The sequence below is a fragment of the Macaca thibetana genome, chromosome 5, assembly GCF_024542745.1.
Source record: "Macaca thibetana thibetana isolate TM-01 chromosome 5, ASM2454274v1, whole genome shotgun sequence".
Lineage (NCBI taxonomy): Eukaryota > Metazoa > Chordata > Mammalia > Primates > Cercopithecidae > Macaca > Macaca thibetana.
Window position 1 is genome coordinate 86,400,977 of NC_065582.1, and position 24,581 is coordinate 86,425,557.

Below are 24,581 nucleotides of genomic sequence, written 5' to 3' on the forward strand. Positions count from 1 at the left end.
TGTAATTTTCTAACTGAATTATGTAATTAGAAATATATATTTAAATAGGAAAAAGGAGAAATGTAAACCTCTCCTGAATTTAAGGTTTAACTCGGATATCTTTAACAATTAATGACATACAGTGAATAAAACATGATAAATAAGCCAAAAACTTCTAAGCACTACTGAAATATTCATAAGAAATACAATAGAAAAATTTCAACTTTAAAAAGAGCTGCTGATTGACAACTTTCTGATATTGGCTTAGTGGTGATGAAATAAAAGTTGATGGTGGCTTAGTTACTTTTTTTTCAGAAGAGCTGATTTCTGAAAGTTTTTAAAAAGGAATCAATATTTGTGCACTACAACATTTAGATTTATATAAACTAATTTTCCATGTTTTAAAGCTCCTCCTTCCATTTCCACATCCATGTTTCATTTGGGTGCAATGTGATCAATTAACATGTAGAATAGCTACCTGATAAACACAAATACATTGTGCTTAGAGCTGGTAAAGATAAGGTCCCTGTTTACAATGGAATGTCAATCCAATAGGGATGGCAGATACATATACAACATTCAGCTAGTGAGTTCATGCATAGCTTATTAACACCGAGAATAATACACAGCAAATGTTAGCCATTTTATTAGATGGCATAATAAGCAATATGTTTGTGGCAAATTATAAGAGGAGGAAGATAGACAGCAAAAGCTTTAGACATTCTGAGAAGACTCAAGTATTTTGTTTCCCATTTTACATTTATGGGTCTCTAAGGTGGCTAGCTATGTGTCACTGCTAGATAAACTGTTTGCATTTTGCCCCCAGGGGTCATTTGGCAACGTTTGAAGACATTTTTGCCTGTCACAGCTAGATGGGTGGTCCTACTGGCATCTAGTGTATAGCGGCTAGAGATGCTGCTACAAACCCTATACTGCACAGGACAGCCCCTCACAATAAAGCATTACGCAACCCTAAATATCAATAACGCTGAGCATGAGAAACCCTAACGAACATCATCACATCGTGACAGTGCTTTGGTTCACATGGAGAAAGAAGTAAACTTTACTGACTACCTCATGGGTAAAGAACTGTAGCTAGAACTTCACATATTTCTCTTAATTCACCAATCCTGAGAATCAATGTCCCAGATAAGACACCAAAGCTGAAGGAGAGCAAGCCATTTGCTCAGGTTCATACAGTAACGCTGGCTAATCTGACCCCACAGTCTCTGGCTCTTTCAGTTGTTTAGGAGGCAGAAGTGGTTTTCCTCTTTGGCATATAACATTATTTATTTTAATATCGCATCTTTGCTTCAGGTCTCCCAAGTGTTCTGATTAGAGCTAGTCTACCCATAGCACAGCCTGAAAAGCAGAATAGGATTCTGACAATACACAAAATGAATTCTTCACAAGGCAATCACCTATGAGGATAAAAATACCAAACAATGTTAACTCAAGTGATAGTTCTTTTTTTTAAAAAAATATTTTCTTTGGTCAATCTCAAAAGACAGAAGGAGAATAAAGAGATTCTCCCTGAACAATGTCCATACTCACTGATGGTATGATAAAAGTATATATACAATTACAATATTATACATAATTATATACATATACTTACATATTAAAACTATACATTTTATATATACCTTATATATAACAAATAAGTATTTTATATATTATATATGTATATACTTAAATATTAATTATATCAAATGTATATTATAATTTAAAACTACAGTATACTGAAATACTACATGAATGTTTTCCTTCCTTCATTAATTTAGTCATTCACCTAAAAATATTTATGACTACTATGTCAACACCAAAGTGCGCAAGAGTGATGTAGTTCCTGTACTCACACAGCTTACAGTTGTGGTAGATTGAAAACAATGACCACACATTTTTTTATATGCCACTCAACAAGAGGAAACATTTATTTCTCTGTGCTTTGAGTCTTGGCAGACCTATGGACATACGCTGACCAATAGGAACTGGTAGAAGTGCAAGTTCTAAACCCAGCTTTTAAGAGGCCTTGCAAAATCATTCTCTTTCTTGGAACATTGTTACCATGCGAACAAGCCTGCCCCAGCCACTGGAAAATCAAAGACCATGTGGAGTAGAGAGAGGTAGTCCTAGCTGAGGCTCGGTAGCACCAGTTGGAGTAGCCAAAACAACTTCAGACAAACAGCAGTAGGACACCAGCTGAGTAGCTACAAACAGCACCAGTCGACTAGCCAAAAGACCTCAGAGATTAGCCAAAGCAGGCCAGGCCAGATGACCTAGGCAGCCCACAAAATTGGAAGAAATAATCAGTATTTGTCTTTAATTTTCTTTGTGGTGATTTTTTTTATGCCACAAAAGCGAACTAATGCAACAGTTTAGGAAGTAGGAAGGCAAACAGGCAAAAACAATGCAATATAGTAAGTGTCATGGGAAATGGAGTGTATGTGGGGTATGGGTTAATTATCTTGGTAATTCAGTAATCACACTAGAGTTCTAGTCAGAGCCCACTTTGTACTCATTTTTTTACTCTATTGGTTTACTCAATTCCCAACTGAACAAAAGAGGCAAGTATAGTATACAAAACACTGCAGTGTATACAGAAAATTAAAACTGTTAAAACTTTCAGAGTGCAAATATTAATAAATCACCGTTAGCTTTAAGCAGTGATACCTTTATAAAAACAAGTTAATGTTTTAAATCCCTTCACCTGTCTATCTAAAACCAATTTCATCATTCCTGCTGCAGTGAGCCCCATTCTTGACTTTCCAATTTCTGCCAATATATCATTCTCACACATGTCTAGTCAATAACCAATTTCTGCTGATTATTTTCTTCATGTTGTTTCTTGGATCTGCTCCCTTCTTTCCAACATCCTAGGAGAGACCTTTATTGCCTCACCCCTGAATGACAGTAATAGGCTCTGCACTGTTCTCCCTCACTGCAGGGTTTCTTCCTCTTTAAGTATCTTTCACATCATATTATTATATTACTTATAAGATAAAGTTCAAAGACTTCAAACACTCAGCACATACATTATAATATTAAATCACATTATAAGCATCAACTACTATTATGTCCCAACCAAAACTCCCTATGATAGACAGATTAATCATTCAAAATGTCTTGCTCATTTCCTTCTTGTACATTTGTTCACAGTATGCCCTGCATCCTGAAATGCCATCTTTTCTACCTCCTACCTCAATAGCACCAACTCTTTAAGGCTCTAGTTAAATCCAATCTCTGCCAAGAAATCCTATATTTTTCCTGTAACCTATAGCTCTGTAGTCACATAATAACTATAACACTTATATATACTGGTGATTTAACACTAGACAGCATAGTTTTACTGCAATCTAACTTTATCTATATAATCTTCTCAAATGGATAGAAGTGTCTAAAAAGTAGAGATGGGAGTTTTGCTTTTTTGTATTGCCAAATTGGAAGACACTTGTTTTGTTTTGTTTTGTTTTCTTTAAAAAATACTGCATTAATTTTAAGAAGCACTGTAATTTCAAGTTTGTCAGAATGTCAAATTCTGGTTTTAGTTGTCACAGATTAACAGTTATCTGAACTTCCCACCTTCCTATACTCAATTGTGAAGCCATACAAAATACCTAAAGATGTAATTGAAGACACTGGATATCATAGGGCTAGTACATTATAAGGTACTTTAGGTAAATTCTAAATTCGCCCTCACTTTTTGACTGGGGACGCTTTCCAAATCATGACTCAGGGAGAGCCCAAAGAGATAACAGCAATGGGCAGAATATCACAAAGAAAGGCTTTAAACAAAAAGCAAGAGCCTCAGAAATCTACATAGGGGTCAGCTCTGGTCACTGGCCAAATACTAAGCTGTGATACTGTAGGACAAGATCCTGCAAACCTAATAGAAAACAGTTTCTGGACATCTAAGAGCTAAATGGAAATTCCAGACATCATATAGTGCTGAGAGACACTGACGTTGTAATAATCCAGGGTGAAAGACATCACTGAACACTGTGAGCATTCAGTTGTGATTTCAGAAAGACCACATGATGGGAGTTAGAAACATCCTAAAATAAGGGCTACTCTAAACCTATCTTAGTAAATCCAGGTGATTCACCAGTAAATTCACTGCTTGTTACAACAAAACTCAACACGTTTTAAAGGAAGACAAAAACCCCAAACTCTCCACAATGGAATATCCACAACGTACAATAAAACATAATGAAGCCTGCAAAGAAATAGGAAAATAAGACTGAGAAAAAAAATGACACAAATGACGAAATTAGCAACCAATGACATTAAAATGGCTAAGAGCTTATGGTCAATAATGTAAAGGAAAAGATGAAGATAATGAGCGAACAGATAGGCGATATCAGCAAAGAAACACACACCTTTCTTTAAAAAAAAAGAATGGAAATTTTAGAACTGAAATGAAATTTCACTAGATGGACTTAGCATATTTAACATTATAAAAGAAAATGCCAATAAACTAGAAGAAAGGTCAATTAAAAACTCTCCAAACTGAATCACAGAGAAAAAAGAGGCAGAAAGAAGTGAACACAGCTTCAGTGACCTACAGGACAATATTAAGCAGTCTTACATATTTGTAACATGGAATTCCAGAAAGAGAAAAAAGACAGAAAAGATATTCAAAAAAATACCAGTTGAGAATTTTTCCAATTTTGATTTTTTTAAAACTCAACCCACAGATCCAAGAATCTCAAAGATCTCTATGCTGGATAAAGACAAATAAAACCATGGTTAGGCATATTACAGCCAAACTGTTAAAAACTAATGCTAGAGGAAAAAAAAAAACCCAAAACAACAAAGGACAAGAAAGGACATATTATATATGGAGGAACAATGATAAGCACAATAAACATGATGTTTCTGATGATCATTAGTCACAGTACAAGCTAGAAGGCAATGTAAAGGCACTTTTACAGTGATAAAAGAAAAAAAAAGATTGGTCCAGAATATTCAGCAAACACACCTTTTAAAAATAAAGGTGAAATTGACATTTTCAAGTAAACAAGAGCTAAGAGTATTCATCACCAGCAGATCTGCTAAAAGACATGCTAAAAAAACTTCTTCATGCTGAAGGGAAATGATAGAAAGTTGGACCTGTATGAAAGAATAAAAAGCATCAATAATGATAAATATGTGAGTAAGCACAATACTTTGATTTCTTCTATCTTAATTTCCTAAACAGACAATTGACTCTTCACAGCAAAACAAGACAATATATTTTGGAGTTTATAATATACAAAGATGTAAAATGTATAACAATAATAGCACAGAAGGATAAACAGAAGTATAATACTGTCAAGTTCTCACATTAATTAATTATAGACTCAAAGATGCAAATGGTAATAAATAAATATGTTTCTAAAGTGGTAAAGTAACCACTTTAGAAAATAACCAATGAAGGAGATAAAATGGAATTTAAAACACTAAACTTGATTTATTCAAAGGATGGCAGAAAAGGAGAAAAAAAAAAAGAATAAAGAACAGATAGTACAAATAGATAATTAATTACCAAGATGAGAGACTTAAACCCAACGTACCAGTAATAATATTACATGGAACTGGAGTAAACTTATCTAAAAGATAGAGATGATCAGATTGGATTTTTAAAAAGCAAGATTCAAGTATATGCTTTTCATAAGAATTGTACTTTAATATTAAAGACACAGTTTAAATGTATGAAGATGGCACACTGGGCTAGTTATATCATGCAAATGCTAAATACAAGAAAAGAAGGCTATATTCTAAAATATCAGATAAAGTAGACTTCAAGAGAAGAAATATTACTACGGACAAAGAGGAACATTGCATGTAAGAATCAAAGGGCCAACTCATCAAAGCAAAGCAATGATCTTGTTGTGTATGCACCTATTAACAAAGCTTCAAAATATATGAAGCAAAAAGTGGAAGAACTAATGGAAAAAAATGACAAATCCACAATTACAGTTAAGATTTTTAACATTCCTCTCTCAGTAATTGATAAAAGCAAAGCAACAGAACATCAGGAAATGTCTTAGTCTGTCAGTGCTGCTGTAACAGAATAGCTGAGACTGAGTAATTTATAAACAGCCCAAGTTTATTTCTCACAGTTCTGGAGACAGGAAGTCCAAGATGAAGGCACCAGCATTTGGTGTCTGGTGAGGGATGCATCCCCTAGAGGGGAGGAATGCTGTGTCCGCACATGGCAGTGGGCAGAAGGGCAAGAGGAGACAAATTTCCTCCGGCAAGCCCTTTTAAAAGGGCACGTAATCCCATCACTTCTTATAGGCTCTACCTCTTCTACTATCACATTGGTCATCCTGTTTCAACACCTGAATTTGGTGGGGACACATTCATACCACAGTAGGAAAGGTATAGAAAGCTTAGGAACAAAACTGTCAATCAAAAGAACCTAGTGTATGTCTACAACAACCCCACTGAATGATTTTAGAGTCCAAATTATTATTATTATTATTATTATTATTTGAGACGGAGTCTCGCTCTGTCGCCCAGGCTGCAGTGCAGTGGCACCATCTCGGCTCACTGCAAGCTCCGCCTCCCGGGTTCACGCTATTCTCCTGTCTCAGCCTCCGGAGTAGCTGGGACTACAGGCGCCTGCCACAACGCCTGGCTAATGTTTTATATTTTTTTAGTAGAGACGGGGTTTCACCGTATTAGCCAGGATGGTCTCGATTTCCTGACCTCGTGATCCGCCCGCCTCGGCCTCCTAAAGTGCTGGGATTACAGGCGTGAGCCACCGCGCCCGGCCCAGAGTCCACATTATTTTTAAGTACACATGGAATATTCACAAAGATAGACCGGATCCCTGGCCATAAAATAAGTCTCAATAAATTTCAAAGAATTGAAAGCATGCAGAGTATGTTATCTAAATACAGTAGAATTAAATCAGAAACGAGTAATAGAAAAATATCCAAAAAACAAATCCTGAAAGGTATATAATTAAGCAAAACTGTTAAACTGGGGGAGAAAAAAGTACTTCTTAGAATCAATAGACTATAGAATATACAACCTCACCCCCCTGAAAGAAGCATCTAAATTCTTGCTGTATCATGTTCACTATAATCATGGGGGACAGGGATTTTCTTAGAGAAGCGATTAGAATGCATTCCAACGTGTTCCATAAAAAACAAATTTTTGCCTATGGTTGTCTTCTTAATCATAGCGGACTGAAATTCATAAGATCAAAAGATGTTTTGGGCATTTTAAAATTATATTGTAATTAAGAGTAATTTATATCATACTCTAAGTAAAATTTATTTTTATTAATACTATATTAGGACAAACTCTGCCAAGAATAAACTTGTAGAGCTAGAGAAGTTCTTTAAAGATTATAATAAGTTAGATAAAACCTTAAATGTTATAATTAAAGTCACTCCTGAGATACTGCTGCCTACCATTTCCACATAAAAACTGCTTCAATACCTCTGTTCATGGTGTGAGGTCTTTCATTCAGATGGCATTAAAAAGGGACTTGACATACTGGACTTTGTTCTGACCTTTTGCGTCTACATTTCTAATGCTACAGATTTCTTCTTCCCTAAAAACATAGTATCAGAGGATTTTAATTTTGATATGTGTAGCCTCTGCCTTGAGTACCATTTTGGAATATTCATATTTTCAGACTGAGGAAGAAGTAGACCTCATGCATTATGAATTAAGAGACTAGTAGTCTTTTGTTCAAACATAGAGAAACTGATCTAGCTCTCTTGAATCTGAATATGACTTATTTTAGATTTTTATTCTATTAATCCTCAAAAATCCATAAAAATATGTCCTTTATGTTTTAAAAGAAAAAGAGTCATTATGTGAACCAGCAATGTTTGGTCCTATGAACAGGGGTACGATCACCCTGGAGGCACAAAGGGTTCCCTTGAAGAAATAATCACGGCGAAGGCCTTCTGATTACATATACACAAATATAATAATTTGCATGCCATCAAAATCAGGCTCCATGAAGCCCTTTCTACACTGACCATTCATACAAATAAACTCTTTTAACATACACATGGCTGGGTGGAGTGGCTCACACCTATAATCCCAGCACTTTGGGAGGTCCAGGTGTTTGGGGACAAGCTTTGGCAACATAGGGAGACCCCATCTCTACAAAAATTTTAAAAAGTAAAATAAAATTACAATTTTGCCAGGCGTGGTGGTGCATGCCTGTAGTCCTAGCTACTTGGGTGGCTGAGGTGGGAGGATAGCTTGGGACCAGGAGGTCGAGGTTGCAGTGAGCCATGATTGCACCACTGCACTCCAGCTTGTATGACAGCGCAACACCACATCTCAAAACAAACAAACAAACAAAACAAAACAAAACAACATGCATACAGATGTCAATGTATAAAATGAGTGGGGAGAAATAGGTGAACTCTACTCTCTTTTCTATGTCTGATAACATCAGATGTGAATACTTCTTTCTCCCATGTCTCTTTGTCAGTGACCCTGGCTACTTGGTATTAAGCAACATATTTACTTTTAAATTCATAATAAGTAAATGAGAATGTAATCAGTTTTATATTTTTTTACTAACAACTTAGGAAAAACAGTATTTTGTTTAGTGAGGAATATCCAGAATGAACTGACCTTAGGGCCCACCTGACACAGCAGAGTTCCCACTGGTGTGAAGCTCATTATTAGCACCTTGGAATAATGAATTCATTCAGTCAATGCTTCACTGTCTATGTGGATATATATGAGTCATAGAATTGACATACACATAATCCAAAAGTTGTTCGTGAAATCTTTTAAATGACAGTGGAGGGAAGGGGTCCTAACTAAGAAAGGACAGATAGGATGCTTTTGCAGTGCTGCCAGTGTACTATTTCTTGACCACCAACTAGGTTAAACGTGTTCACCTTGAGATAAATCTCTAAAGTTGCAGCATTAATATTTGTGTACTTTTTTAGCTATGGGATTCTTCAACTTAAAAAAGGCTAATGTAAAAAGAAAGTTTCTTTTTTTATTTTTTATTTTTTTCTTTTTTTGAGACAGAGTCTTGCTCTGTTGCCTAGACTGGACTGCAGTGGCACAATTGCCACTCACTGAGGCCTCAACCTCCCAGGCTCAAGTGATGCTCCTACCTCGGCCTCTTGAAGAGCTGGGACCACAGTCATGTGCTACATTGCCCAGCTAATTTTTAATTTTTTTTGTAGAGACCGGGGTCTTGCTATTTTGTCAATGCTGGTCTCAAACTCCTGGGTTTAGGCAATCCTCCCTTCTCGGCCTACTGAAGTACTGGGATTACAGGTGTGAGTCACTATGCCCAGCAAGGAAATTTTAAAAACTGAAAAGACTACATGATTTAAGCTCCATGAATTTCTGGATTTCTGTCTTGTTTGGCACTGTATGCCTTGTCTTTAGAACTGTGTCTGGCACAAAGAAAGGACTCAACATATATTCAAATGAATCACTATTAAAGAAATAAAACCCTACTTCTGTTAATCAGCTTGATTTAATAATTTCACAATGCATATGTATACCAAAACGTCAACTTGTATACCATAAACATATATAATTTCTGTCAACTGTACTATGCTAAAGCTGGAGGTCAAAAAAAGGAAGGAAAAAATAATAAAAACAACAAAATCATACTATGCGAAGATGGAAGAGTTTCTATAAACAAGCAATGCTTCCACTACCCCACCCCTCATCTCCAATCCTGCTTTTCAAAGGCTGACTTTTTAACACTCTTTTTCTTTTTGGTTTACCTGGTGGTTCTTTTCATATCTCCAAGATATGCTTCTGTCTTTCTTCTTGATGTAGGACGTTGTGTTCCTTCTAGGAAGGAACAGAGGAGGATTCATCTCATACTACCACCACCTCCCCTTCTTCTCCCTCCAAATATAGTTATAATTAGTGAGACCTTGAATCAATCCAGCATTTAAATATTAAACTTTATATTCAATTTTTCTCTCAAGCTTTCCATAAATTTCTTTGGAGAAATATGAATGTAAGAGACTGGTTAATAATGAAAAAATGCAACACCAGAAACATCTGGATTTGAAAAAGAAGCTATACTGAGACTAAAAATTGTAACTCATTATCCAAAAAATGGGCAGTTCCTCATAATATCATATTGATAATCAAGAATTGGCTTGGTACTTACTCACATGCATTTTTCTTAAGTTGACCTATCTCAATATGGCAAGAAAATCTGAAGTCTTCCAATTAATACAATTATATCAAAGAAACACATAATTTTAGAGAGAGATGCTCATTTGGTCGAACCTCTTTTTTTTACAGAACAAAAATAAGACTCAGAGAAGTTAATTAACTTGCTCTGAGCCGCACAGTTAATTGGCAGCACTGTCTCTTGATATCTTGTTCAGTATTTACTTATTCAGCAAACATACTAGGTGCTGTGCAAATAAAAAGTAAGTAAGATGAACTCCTTGCCCTCAAGATGTTTCTTTTCTAGGACCCACAGGAATTCAGAACACAGAATGGGGCCACATAACTCTTTATGGAGAGGAGAGGGAGAAAACAGAAAGGCAAGTGAGAGAAATGGTGATGCTCAAACCAGGCCTAAGGGTTTAGTAGTTAGCAGGATGGCTAGGAAAGAAAAGGCACTTCTCATACAGGGAGGGCATAAGCAAAGGTATTAAAAGTCAGAAACTGTGAGTAGGAAACTGAAGGTTGGTGTGGAGGATTTGAGATTAGGGGATGGTTGCGGAACAGCGGAGGGAGTAAGGGGGTGAGGTATGTGGGTATCAGCATGTGAAGACAACTGGGATTCACTGCAGAGATATGATCCAATTTACACTTTAGAAAGCTGACCATTATGCGAAATGAAGGATGGGTCAGAAGCAGGAGACAATGCAAAAATAAAATCTAGAAATTCAATGAGGAAGGGATGGATTCTGGAGATGAGGAGGCTGACTTGATAGAACTTGGTGACTGACTGAAGAAGAAAGCAGAATGTGTAAGAAGGGCTTCTAGATTTCTGGCATGGGAAATCTACTGAATGGACCCTAACAAGCTAACAACTGCATTCCCTAATGTGCTGGGGATACCAATCTGTGCAGAGGGGTGGGGATCAGGGATGATGAGAAATTTAATACTGGCATATAGATGTGAAGATACTTAAGTGTCTCATCAATAAAATGATTTCTGTGGCTTGCCTTGAATGACTGGACTCCTACAGTTCAACAGATATTTAGTAAACATAGGACAATTACTCCAAAAGTCATCTATTTCAACACAGGATTGAACTGCCTCTCTAAGCAACTTGGACTGACTCCTATTTGGCTATTATAGGAGACTTTCTAAGAGAAATGGGATACTTCCCCGCCCATCATAAAAAGAATTGTAACTGCAGGGTAAAAGATTATGTAATGGTTTAAAATGGGAAATATTTTTAAAGTTTCTAAGGATTGCTTGTTAAATTTGGTTAAATGTCTTAAATGGGAAATCAAGTAAATATATAAAGAGACACCATAAATATATTACGTCAAATTAATGCTATGATACGGTATGAGAGCGAGTAAATGCATTTGACTATTGTTGGACTACCATGCTTTTGATTTTAATTTCCCAGGTACTTATATTTGCTTGATTGCAACTGACTTCTGAAGTGTTTTTTCATAATGTGGTGAAAATGTCCATTCTTATCAGTTTAGTAAAAATGTGATAATCCATTATGAAATGTCTGCTAAAAGGTTCTATCCAAGGGCAACCTCTCTTACTCCTTTCATTATGACCCCACATTAGATGAGATACACAATTTATCTCATTGTATATCTCAACCATGAGATATATGATTTGTACTTTTATTTATAATTCTCATTCACTTTCTAGATTATTCTACCTTCACATTCAAGTCGATAACAAAGTTTAAGTCTTAATTTTTATAGAGGACTCTTCCCCCTAAATCTTTATGCTTTCATTATCCTTTGCTTTGACCAATCTTTCAAAAGACTCTTAGGTTTCAAATCACATACACATATACAAATGATACTTGACTTATACACCTTATCATGTATTAGCAGTATAATAAATGAATGCATTAAATGAATAGGGTAGAGAAATGGCTATATTTTTGGTTCACTTTAAGTGATCTCCTCTGAAAATTAGTTCCCCAGGTTTTCTGATTGGTTTGAAATTAGCAGTATGAACACATTAAAATTTTTTTTCCTATTTCCTAGATTATATATTCAGTTTTCAGTTTTGATTTTATATAAATCAATTGCTGATTTAAGTACTTTCCTGACTATGAAACTGAGCAAACAATTAAGTTTAATTTCATTTTAATTCTTAACTTCTTAACATTGCTTTCTACTTCTAATTTCCTCTACATAAATAGTCACCCATACACGCTTCTTCCATCGTCCCACATCATCATCATTTTAATTTTATAAATCATGAAGGTTCTTGTATTATAAGTAGATACTATAAATTGTAAGGTATTCTCCTCTGGCCTCATTACCAAGTCCATATCCCATTTAAAAGAGAAAGACACTGAAGGTTATAAATCAAGTCTTAACAGTCAAACACCAATACATGGTTAAATCCTACAAAATAAGCCTATACTTAAGAACTGGTAAACAAAGGGGTTCTTCAAATATCAATAAAACATGAGTTGGGAATTTGTGTTAAAACATCCAAAAATAGTTATTTTCTCATTCCTAAAATTCTTGTCATGCAAGACATATTTTCTAAGACAATTAAGTAATTTATTTTCACTATTTAAATGAACTGCGGGCTTGGGCTTAGAACCAATAAATAGGTTGATTAGGGAGTCTGTCATCACTTTTATGTTTTCTTTTTTACATACTTGTTATATGGTAGAATTGATGTCTGGGATAAAGAGGGATAGGTGTGCCCTAACACTGAAATATGGTATAGTATTTTCAGTCCAAATGATATGATACATAATAAAAATAATAATTTTTTGAAATAACTGCTGTTTTTAAGAAACAAAATTCATAAAAACAAATTGCTTTTTAAAATGGGACACTGTAGAGGTATGTTCAACTTTATGCAGGTCTTATACTTTCTTTAGTTCAAGTTAGTGAAAAGTAAATGCTAGAAATATTAGTGAGCCTCATTTATCAAAAAGGTTCATCTTGGCCAAACTAGGTGGTTCCCTCCTGTAATCCCGGCACTTTGGGAGGCTGAGGTGGGTGGATCACTTGAGGTCAGGAATTTGAGACCAGCCTGGCCAACAGAGCAAAATTCCATCTCTACTGAAAAAAAAAAATTAAAATTAAAATTAAAAAAAAAAAGGTTCATCTCAAAGAAAAATCTAATAGCTTTATTTTCCAATATGAAACGTATGAATTGTCCATACATTTCTACTAGTGGAGTAAGGATTATGACAAAGTTAGAGCCTTGTTTGTTTTGTTTATGCTTCTCTTTGTGCCCAGAAGCTGCAAACTGAACTCGTAAGGGAACACAGAAAAATTTATTTTTTTCTGGAGGCCATCTCATGGGGAAGTCACAGGCAGAGTGCTTGGATTATTTTATTATTTTAACAAACACTGCCACTATTAATCTTCAGAGTACTTTTCAATAATGACGGCTTTACAGTGCAATTGTTATATATGTTAACATTTAATTTCTTCCTCAGTTTGTTGGCAACAAAAAATATTATATATACGTATTTGTAACTAATTATATTTAATTTGTAACTAATATAATTATATTTAATATATATTAGTTACAAATACATATTTATACATATGTATCATTATATTTAATGTACATATTAGTTACAAATATGTATATATATAACCTTTTTGGTTGTTGCCATATCTATATATGTAACCAATATATATCAGTATATTTAATATACACATTAGTTACATATATACATGTAACTAACTTTTAAATTAATTTTTAAACTTGAATGTTTGTTGTGAGTGATGTGAGGGGAGATCAGGGTCAGATCCAGAACTAAGTGGCAGCAAAGCAGACTGAACTGAAGTGAGCAGCACTCAATAAAATGGTTATTTTCCCACAGGACTGCCTTAGGGCTCCTGGGGGCACAATGACACTAGGACAGGGAGTATTGGCATTTTGCTCTTTTCTAGTCTAAATGGTATATTTCATTCAAAAAATTGTGCCCACAAAAAATAAATGGTTCAATTCAGAAATTCAAGGCCAACTTTTAAAAAATGCTACAACTGAAAAATAATGAACAAACTCTGCCAGGATGAGGCCCCAGCTTCTACAGTGTTGCAAAAATCATTAAAGTATGAAAGTGGAAAGTACAGTAAACCCTGCAAATTGGCTGCTTGTTCCTGAGGTTTGCCATCTAGTAACTTTTAACATTCACAGATTTATGGGTGATAGGTGTTTAATTTCAAAGGTAACAACAAAATAACATATTTTGTTTTAACGTTTTAGTTAATTAATTTAGATAAGCGTTAACAATTCTTAGGCTACCAAACAGTGCTTGTGGCATTGTTTCTTTTTTGGAGGTATTAGTATTTGACATTTCAGTTTCAATGGAGTGTACAGAAATTCTAATTTCACCAAAAAGTTACATTTTTCAATTTTACAAGCACCTTTTATAATTCCAATTACTTTATTATCTTGCTCTGGTGCCTCTAAAACTTTGAAACTAAAAGGCATTTTTCTTTCTAGTTTATAAATGCCTCTTTCAGAATGAAATGTTCCCCTTTTGGAAGGCGCCAGGTACTTTTTAATAAATTATTTTTTCTAGTAAACTTCAAGTGGTCTTTAGATAAGATTTCCATAATATCTAGGACTCAAGGACTATTTTGGGTTCATTTCTTTCCAGAAGGCAAAGCAAAATAATGTAATTTTTGTTCCTTATAGAAGATGGCTGTCCATTTAAAAAAATAAAATAATTTTGCAACAACTTCATGTCCCTCATTCATTAAACAGTTACTGATTGCTTACTATGTACCAACAAGTACAATGTTAAGCATCAGCTATTTCTCATCAGTATTGATTAGATATTGTTTCTTTTTAGTTGAACTAGATAATTTGATTCTCTCAGCTTTTCCTTTCTTTTTATTTCATTTTTTAAATAATTTTGGCTAGCTTAAAGAATAAGCCATATAGAATATATAAATTCTTTTTTAAAGCTTAAGCAGTCAAAATTTTTCACAGTTTAAACTAATAGGATCCATAGATGAATTCAAATCTGTTGATATCTACTGAAGGCATGGGTCAAAAGAGAAGCTATTTCTGGATTAATGGTGAAAGATGAATGAAAAATAATAAAGCAATTTGTAATGGATAATTAAACCAAATATATCATTATTCTAATTTCAAAAACAGACAATAAATTAAAGCAGATGAAATTTGTATTATTGATAATTAAATCTGTATTAGTTACTACAGAAAATATGAGAGAATAAAAATTGTTTTCTTTTTAAAATGTAAAATGCACTATTTTTATTATTAGTACTCGAAATTAAACAAATATTTTCATCCATAATCTATCTTCTGAGATTTCTATAATCTTTAACAAATTGCATCTTATGTGACTCTTATTTTATACAGAACTGTCAGGCTTTAAATTATTTGAGGTGAAGCAATGCAATTTGCACAACTTATTTTCTAAACTGTTGGCTGATCTTCAAGGCCAGGTCAACAACCTCCGGAAATGTAAAAGACAGTATATTAATTTGCACCCAGGAACAACCTCTAATACAGCAGAGACCAAAAGTATGAAGCAATTTCATCATCATTAAAAGAATGTTAACTACTTTTTTCTCTTTTTTTCTTCTAAAAGTGAGGCACTGGATACTAATTAATGAAATATTACAAAGATAAAAGGCTTGGTTATGTTACCAGAACTATTAACTGTACCAAATTATGTGGTTTCAAATATTAATCTTTTTTGATTAAAAAAAACTCACAGTCAAGGAGCCAAATTGACTTGCAGGACTATGCCAAAATGTTCAAACCTTTCTCCCTGAGGCTGAGTACCTTCAGTTCTTCCAAACTCTCTGTCTCCAAAGTAGTGACAGAATTCAAAGAGATATCATATGCTCTTGATGGTTTATTGCTCACCTCTAAGAACACTGCAAGTGAGTTCAATATTCATGGGAAGTGCAAGAGTGCAAATGAGAACTAATTCCCAAAAAGCAGAGTAAATTGCTCCAGTATGGTCTACTGGTTACCAAGACGTAGTCATCAATTAACGCTGATTAGACACAAACGTAGATGTAGGAGCAGCATATCTTAACATATCCTCTGGCACTAACTTCTATTTTGCCTTTTCCTTCTCTTCTAATATAACAATCCCACTACTGTAGACAATTCACATTGTAAACAGAAAACCAAGAGACCAACCGAATAAAACAAACTTCCTACTAAAAGTAAAAAAGCTAATGAGAAATTTTGCATAGCCATTCATTCATAGACATCCATTCCTGTTAATGTGATTTCTGATCAATCTGTGGACTAGAAGCACATAATCTGAGTATTTACTCTATTGGTTATACAACAGTACTGTGCATTTCCAGATACACTTCCTACTGCAGTCAATTTTATGCTCAGAAGAGCACATCTATTAAGACCTGAAGATGAAAAAGATGACATTTTTGAGTACTTCATGAAAAATCCATACAGCAACTCAGACACAATTATTTTATTGTTTGAAAATATCGACTACTTTTCTTACTTCTCCCAAGTTCAAACCAATTGAAGGTTATGAAGTAACCACTTCCCCCCAGAAGCCAGAACTTTCACCTCTTCTGAAGAGAGAAATACCTCTCATAAATTAGGTAAAAATAAGGTCTTGCTGATGGAATGATAGTCCAACATTCATGTAGCTGCCAATTCCCTATCTAGACCTCGTATCTACCACAATGAGCAATCCCTGAAAGTCAAGGTAGTAACTTACTTAATCAATTATCTGCAAGTCTAAAAGTGTAGCTAAAACAACCTACATAAATAATTAGTTTCTCAGACCACTTCAATTTGTTTCCAGGAACAGTAACAACAGAAATGTAAGGAATATGATCACTAAATCTAAAATTCTTCCTATTTCAAGATTAATTGTGCTTTAATCAACTCAGTCATCACAGATCTTGTTTAAGAGGTAGAGTAAAAAGGAAGTGCAAAGATCAAAGCAATGCTTACAAAGGGGAAGGACTATTTTTGTATGTATACCCCAGTATTTACTATCTGGGTTTGAAAAACAGGGGCATTTACTCAGCACAAGTGAGTGCCAACGACGAATGTAAGAATGAAATTTCAGAAAAAAAGATAAAAGATTTTCAAATCACCACCAACCCCAAAACGATTATACTATTTTCCTTAAAAAGTGTCAAAGAGTTTAGAAGTGGTTTGCTTTTCACTGCAAGCAGCTTTTCGGTTCCAGTATTAAATGTACATAAAACGTGTGTTCCTTTGTGTTCAAGTTTGTCCAGTAGGTTGCAGACCAGGAAGACATTTTATCTAAACAAGCAGGGGAGGGCATTTAGGAATTGCAGGTGTATCAATATGGATGAATAATCTCAGATTCCAAGTCTCCATTCATCGTATATGTTCTTTTCATTTCAGCAATTCAATTAAATCATGAACGTAAAATTCTACAGGAAATAAATCTTTTCGTTTCCTGTCTTCCCAAGTTTATAAACTGAAAAAAGTACACTGCTTCAAATTTAAATACATACATTTAAACACGTAATTCCCATAGTGCCTCAAGCAGTAAAAGGATTCATCTCTAGAAAGCACAATATTAAAATCAGAAAAACAACATACTTCAATTTTAAGTTTCCCTTTTAAAGTTTTAACAAACACGAATGCAGTTTAAACTGCTTGACAATATTCAGTTGTGGGATTCTGCTAGAAGAAAATTATTGAACATCTTGACCCTAACCTTTAGTATTTACTAAAGATCACCAGTGTGTAGAATATTTTGATGCCAGAGTTATTAAATGTTCTAGTAATACCATAAGCATTTTTTCAGATTATAAGCTTTATAACAAAATCTTTGAGTTAAATATGGTTATTTCATAAACTGTAATGCTGAAAACCTCTACTTAACAAAGTCCATGAAAATGTCTCAAATCTTGATAATTAAATCCTGTATCATTAAGTCCCATTTCAGTTTCAGGATAGACCAGTAAGTCAGGGCAAACATTCCCTGGTGTCTGTTTTTAAGGACCATAGAAAAACTTACATTTAGGATAGGCTTTGTTTTTACATTATTTTTGTTTCAGAAGTCATGCATAATACATGGTGGCACTGTCCAAGAATTTTACATAATCAAGTCTAAAAAGTGCTCTAAGTATCCAACTAGGTAATTTATTTTCTCTCTCAAATGCCAGGCCCCAGAGGATCAGAATCAAGTCCTATAGCAGGTGACTATATCTCGTGTGTGTGTGTGTGTGTGTGTGTGTGTGTGTGTGTGTACGGAGGGGTGGGGGGAGGGAGAGAAAAAGAGACAGAGAGAGGGCCAGGCTTCTTTTAGAAGTAGGAGAGGGATGAATAGACTCTCCTATTCAATTCTGGGGAGCTGGAGAGGGCTTTCCCTGCCAGGAGGACTGACAAGCACTTCTTCTTTCATTTCATGGAACGCCCTTAGGTGAAATCTGGTTCTGCACTGCACCAACCACCTTCCCTCTCTCCTCCGCGCCGCAGCGCACCTCAACCTTCTCACTATCCCCCAGCTGGGGCTGGGGTTGGGGGATTTTAAAAGTTTGTAAGAGTTCCCCTCCGATTCGCGTTCCCACCCCGCGGAGGGACGTGAAGAGAAATGAGCGCCGGGCAGCCACGGCCCTTCGGCCGACTAGCCCCTGCGAGGTCCGGATGTGCCTTACCCCGCTGTCGCCAATCCCATGTGCCTCTTACTACTGTCAACCTCCTCCCACGGTCTAGCCCAGCGGTTAGCGCAGGAATGAGGAAGTCCGAGTGGGGCTGGAGGGGGTGCGGAGAGCTGGATGGCGGGACTCGAGCCACGCGTCCCCTGCCGGGCCCCCACTCGCCCGAGTTTGGCTTACCCTGGTGGCGAGTCCGCGTTCGGCCTCCTGGCGCGGGTCTCTCCCTCCTGGGCGGCGCGGGCCTGCGGGCTGGAGAGGGAAGAGGCGGTGGCCGGCCGGAGCCCGAGCGGGCCCGGGTGCGGGTCGGGGCGAGCGGTAGCGCGGCGGGGCCGGGCCAGGCCAGTCAGCGCCGCGCCATGTCCGCAGCGCGGGCGGAGGGAAGCGCAGGGCGCGCGGTGGCCGGGCGGCGGCGCCGCCTTACTGGCCGGGCGGCTGCGGCCTCGGCGGCGCTGGGCTCCGGGAGCGGGGCCGGCGGCTGCGTGCAGGCCGAGGGCGGCGGCGGCTGGCGGCCCGACCGACGGGAAGGGCAGGGGAAGCTGTCAGCGCGTCGCCGGGCCGCTCCGGTGGCGAAACCTCCTCTTCCTGCCCCGGCTAGCTGGTGCACTTCTCTCTCTTTCTCTCTCGCTCACTCTCTCACTTCCTGGCTGGAAATTCCCACTGACGTCGAGAGAGCATACAGACAGACGGACACACGCGCGCACGCAGCGGGGGCGGGAGGTGGGGTCGCTGCCGGGGGTGGGGGAAGCCCGCACTTTTGGGGGCCGTGCGCCCCCGGCCCGGCCTCGTTGCTCGGTTGGGCTCCCGCCCCTCGGGGCCGCTTCGGGGCGCCGGGTGAGGGGCGCGCGTTAGGCGGCCTGGACGCCGGGATCCCCGGCTTGACTCTGGCTTCCTAGCCGGGCGCTCCCAAATCCCGAGGGCTGGAGCCGGTAGGGACGCCCCCAGGAAGCGCCAGCCGGGCCCAGTGGTCCGGGAACACAGGCGGCGCGGAGGCGGCGGCGGTGCCGCTGATAGAGTCATGCGGTCCATAGCCCCTAAGGGCAGGCCCGAGCAGCTGGAGGGTCGGCATGGATCCAAGCATGCCAGATATAAAAATAAAGCTCATCTGTATATTCCATTTAAATGTGTCTCAGTTACATTCAGATCTCTTCACAGATTAAACTAGAATTTCGTTATCGTAACCGACTTGTGTCCAGTAAAGTATAACCCTCTACTGGTTTTTGGTGCGGTCTTAAATATCCTCGTTATAGGGCAGTTACTCAATATTCATCTACAAGGCATTGTTAGGCCTTTATGATAATTACTGTGGATAGAATTATAGTGATGGTGGTAGCAATGGTTTTGGTTTACAGCTCATAAAATACTGATCTGGCAGAGGGGAGTTTTCTTTTTCTCTGAAGAGACCGCTACTGGCACCCATTGACAGGCCTGCCAGTGACCACCGTTCACTGTCATCTGAGCTGCTTTAGTGCTGGGCGCTGTACTAGGCACAGGCTGGGGATACCTTGGGGTGCATTACCTCCCCACATAAGAAATCTTGAGCTGAAACATATATTTTAGAGCTCATTGTTTCACTAGTGGGTCGAGTGACAACTGAAAGCTTAGCTTTAAAACATCGGTAATCAGGTCCTTACCAGGCAATATTGCAGTGGCATTCAGATTCCTTATAGCATGTTCATCCTAGTCGTTTTGTGCCCACTCTCCGTCCTCCTCCTCCACTAGGTTATAAAAACCTTCTTGGTGGAGTGTTTTTCTGGCAAAAACAAAAAACAAAACAAAACAAACAAAAAAACCACACATACGCGCACAACCAAAAGTAAAAACAGAGATTCATTTGATTGCCTATGACAGGAGCCTCTGGGGCGACCTTGGAGGCACCCAACAGTTGACCTTTAAGCGATCTCATTTAGCTCCTGGAGGCTGAGCAGGTGGAATTCAGAGGATCCATAAAGACTGAACACAACGACTTTTTAAGAAATTTTGTGGGCCGAGTGCGGTGGCTCACGCCTGTCATCCCAGCACTTTGGGATGCCGAGGCAGGTGGATCACCTGAGGTCAGGAGTTGGAGACCAGCCTGACCAATACGGGGAAACCCCGTCTCTACTAAAAATACAAAATATTAGCCGGGCTTGGTGGCAGGCGCCTGTAATCCCAGCTACTTGGGAGGCTGAGGCAGGAGAATCGCTTGAACTCCGGAGGCAGAGGTTGCAGTGAGCCGAGATTGTGCTACTGCACTCCAGCCTGAGCGAGACCGAGCGAGACTCCGTCTCAAAAAGAAAGAAAGAAATTCTGTGTTGTTATTTATGGGACAGATTAGAAATTATGCCAATACTATAGGAGATTGAAATATAGTTTATGTAAAATGATTTTTGCCAGTGACATGAGTAAGAAGTCTGCAAGTTCCCATGAAACAAAGTGTAAGGGGAGTGGATTTTCCCCCACTTTGGGAGGTATGAGCATACACGTTCTACTTTTCATTCTGCAAGGAGTGGCAGCCCCATTACCAAAAGATAGGTAAATAGAATTGTTACAAGAGTAGAGCCAGTGTGACATATTTGGGGGTAAAAAATGAAGAGTGTTAATTACTGAAAGGGATTAAATCAGACTCCGAACTCAAAATGATTCCATAAAATGAACTTAAAATTGAGGGTAGGGTGTTGAGCAGGCATGTTAGTTTCCTGGGGCTGCTGTAAAAAGTTACCACCGGCTGAATGACTTACAATGGGAATTTATTCTGTCACAGTCCTGGAGCCTAAAATTCTGAACTCAAGGTGCCATCAAGGCCATACTCCCTTGAAGACTCTAGGGAGGAATCCTTTGCCTCCTCCTAGCTTCTGGTGGCTCCAGCAATCCTTGCCATTCTTGGCTTGGGTGCAACACTTCATTCTGTGCCTACATGGTCACATGGTCTCCTTCCCTGTGTTTCCTTTGTGTCCCTATATTCAAATCTCCCTCACCTTTCTTTTATGAAGACACCAGTCATTGGATTTAGAGCCCACCCCAATCCAGTATTACCTCATCTTAACTTGATAACATTTGCAAAGATCGTAGTTCCAAATAAACTCATGTTCACAGGTACCTGTGGTTAGGACTTGAACATACGTTTTGGGGGGATGTAATTCCATGCAGCACAGCAGATAAAACTGTAAAAGCCTTCAGTTTACTCTTTTTGGCTCGCTGATTAACCCTCCTCCGTTCCTACTTTGTTACCCAACATTTTCTCTATACTCTGTACAAACCTGCTTCCAGGAATATTTCTTACAAATTCATCCATCCTAAAGTGTCAGAAGGTATTTACCATTATCAGGCTATGAAGAGAAAAAAAATGCCTCAATGTGGAATTTCAGGCATCAATATTGTCTAAAAGACAAGTTATACTGTGTTTGTCACTTGTCTTAGTTCATTTGTGTTGCTATGGCAGAATACCCAAGACTGGGTAGTTTATAATGAAAAGAGGTTTATTAGGCTCACAGTGTGCAGACTGTACAAGAAGCATGTCACCAGCGTATGTGTCTGGTGAAGGCCTCAGGCTGCTTCCACTCAATGGAAGGCAAAGGCGGGTGGTGTGTGCAGAGATCATATGGCGAGAGAGAGGGGAGACGTGCCAAACTTTTTAGCAACCAGCTCTCATAGGAACGAATACAGTGAGAACTCAGTCATCCTCTCCTCCTTGCAGGGAAAAGCATCAATCTATTTGTGAGGGATCCACCCCCATGACCCAAACATCTCCCATTAGGCCCTACCTCCAAAATTGGGGTCACATTTCAACATGAGGTTTAGAGGGGACAAATAAACCATAGCATCACTAAATCATTGAAACTACACAAATTTCCCTTCTCATGAAACTATGTTGGAAATGCCAGTGTGCAGAGAATTCTGAGGTCGAGATCTGTGTAGTGCGTTCATTGGCAATGAGAACATAGGAAAAGTATGTCTTCTTTTTAATTGCCTTTGAGTAAAGGTGACATAACACTTCTGCCCACATTCCATGGCCCCACTTAGATGCTAGGGAGCAGAGAAATACAGGTCTTCTGGTTGTTTAGGAGGTGGAAGTAGGTCGGCTAAGCATATGGTTAATATCTGCTATACATGTATTCATGTATTTGGTTTTCAGTCATATAAAGTGGATCATCATTATAATGCCCATCTTTACAGATGAAAAGTTGAATAATTTTCCTAAGGTTTCATAATTAGTAAATAGTAGGAGAGTCAGGATTTGAACCTAATAGATTTGGCTCCAGTGTGCATGATACACCACACTAAACTATTATCCAATGATATAAAAAGGAGCATGTAAGAGATTTTTAGAAGATCAGATCAACAGGACCTGGTTGTAGACTATATATGCAGTTTGAGTAGAGGAAGACTCGTAGATAGCTCTGAGTTTTCTAGTCTGAGTGATTAGAATAGTAACATCGTAACTGGGAAAAAATTTGTGGGAATGTAATGCATTCCCACATGCCGAACATACATGTAACATGTAAACATACATATTTTAGACATGTTCAGAATGACAGATTCCGTGACATGTCCATATGGAAACAGCTAATAAATATGCAATTGAAAACTCAAGGCTGATGCTCTGAGAGACATGGCGTTGGAGATGGAAATAGAGAACTGCAAAGATGCGATAGTTGTCAGGAGCGTGTTTCTAAAACATTAGCGGTCAAAGAGGAGACAAGGGGCTAAGTACAGGAATTTGATGAATGACTTTATTTCTGGAGTTGCTATGAGAGAGAGAGATGCTTAAAAACTCCTGAGGTACCATCAAAAGTGGGAGGAAAGCTCAGAAAGCCAGAGAAGAGAGAGTTTAAAGGGTGTGAGAGCTCTCAATGGTGTCAGATACTGCAGACAGTTCCTAAAGGATGGAGAGGGGAAGAGACCATTGACTTTGGGAATTATAAAATCCTAAGCCTGGCCTCTGGGCATGGCTGTGCAGCCAAGGGCAGAAGCCAGTCTGTCTTCTGTTCACTCTGCTCGCTCACTTAGAGGAAAAGGGAACTTTATTAATTCTCAAATAGCACTGATAGCAGTGGCTGTGGTCTTACATGACTTCTTCAGATCTATTTCAATATAATGAGGAAAACCAAGAACCAGGAGACTGACAAGTGAGTGAGAAATGGGGAAACGAGGGCATAAATGCAAAAGAATCTCACCAAGAGGTTGGAGTGAGAGGGAAGGAAAGAGGAGTTAGTGTGATTCTTCATTTATTTGACTAACATTTATGGAGTGTCAGAGTTAATGGAAGTTTGGAAAGGTGGGGAGATAGTTTAACGAGTTAAGAGTAGAAAGATTAATGAGGGAGCCAGGAGCCAGAAGAAAAGAGACTGTGTGGAGCTCATAATCTAGGTGAGGAGGCAGGAACAAATCTGCTTGTGTGAGATATGAGGAGGAAGAGTACAGAGAAGAGAGGCCCCAAGAAGAGGGGGAGGGTTAGGCTCTAATCATCAGCTGAGATGCACTAAACCAAAAATGAGAATAAGCCCTTAGAGAATGTTTTTGTTAGGGCTGCCAAAACAAAATATCTCAGACTAGGTGGCTTAAACAATAGAAATTTTTTTTATGGTTCTGGAGACTAGAAGTTCAAGAGCAACGTGTCGGCAGGGTTGGTTTACTTGGAGGCTTCTCTCCTTGGCTTGCAGATGACCATCTTCTCCGTGTCTTCATGTGGTTGTCCCTCTGTGTCCATGTCCAAATCATCTCGTCTTATAAGGACATCAGTCATATTAGATTAGGGCCCATCCCACTGTCCTCATTTTAACTTATATACCTCTTTAAAAACCCTATCTCAAAATCCAGTTACATTCTGAGGTGCTGGGGGTTAGGACTTCAGCATAGGAATAA

At 38.1% G+C, this 24,581-nt stretch overlaps 1 protein-coding gene across 4 annotated transcripts in view; it reads right to left on the reverse strand.

The window, feature by feature from the left end:
• Positions 1-19,106, reverse strand: part of NFKB1 (nuclear factor kappa B subunit 1) — a 125,228-nt gene extending 106,122 nt beyond the window's left edge. For 2 of the 4 annotated variants that reach the window (XM_050791902.1, XM_050791901.1), the window contains exon 1: positions 9,702-13,594. In XM_050791902.1, coding sequence (XP_050647859.1) covers positions 9,702-9,718 — 17 coding nt within the window. In that variant the 5' untranslated portion in view covers positions 9,719-13,594. Of the gene's footprint in view, positions 1-9,701; positions 13,595-18,920 lie in introns of those variants that run through there. The other 2 variants (XM_050791911.1, XM_050791903.1) reach the window with 2 other exon arrangements.
• Between the last annotated feature and the right edge of the window lie 5,475 nt (positions 19,107-24,581).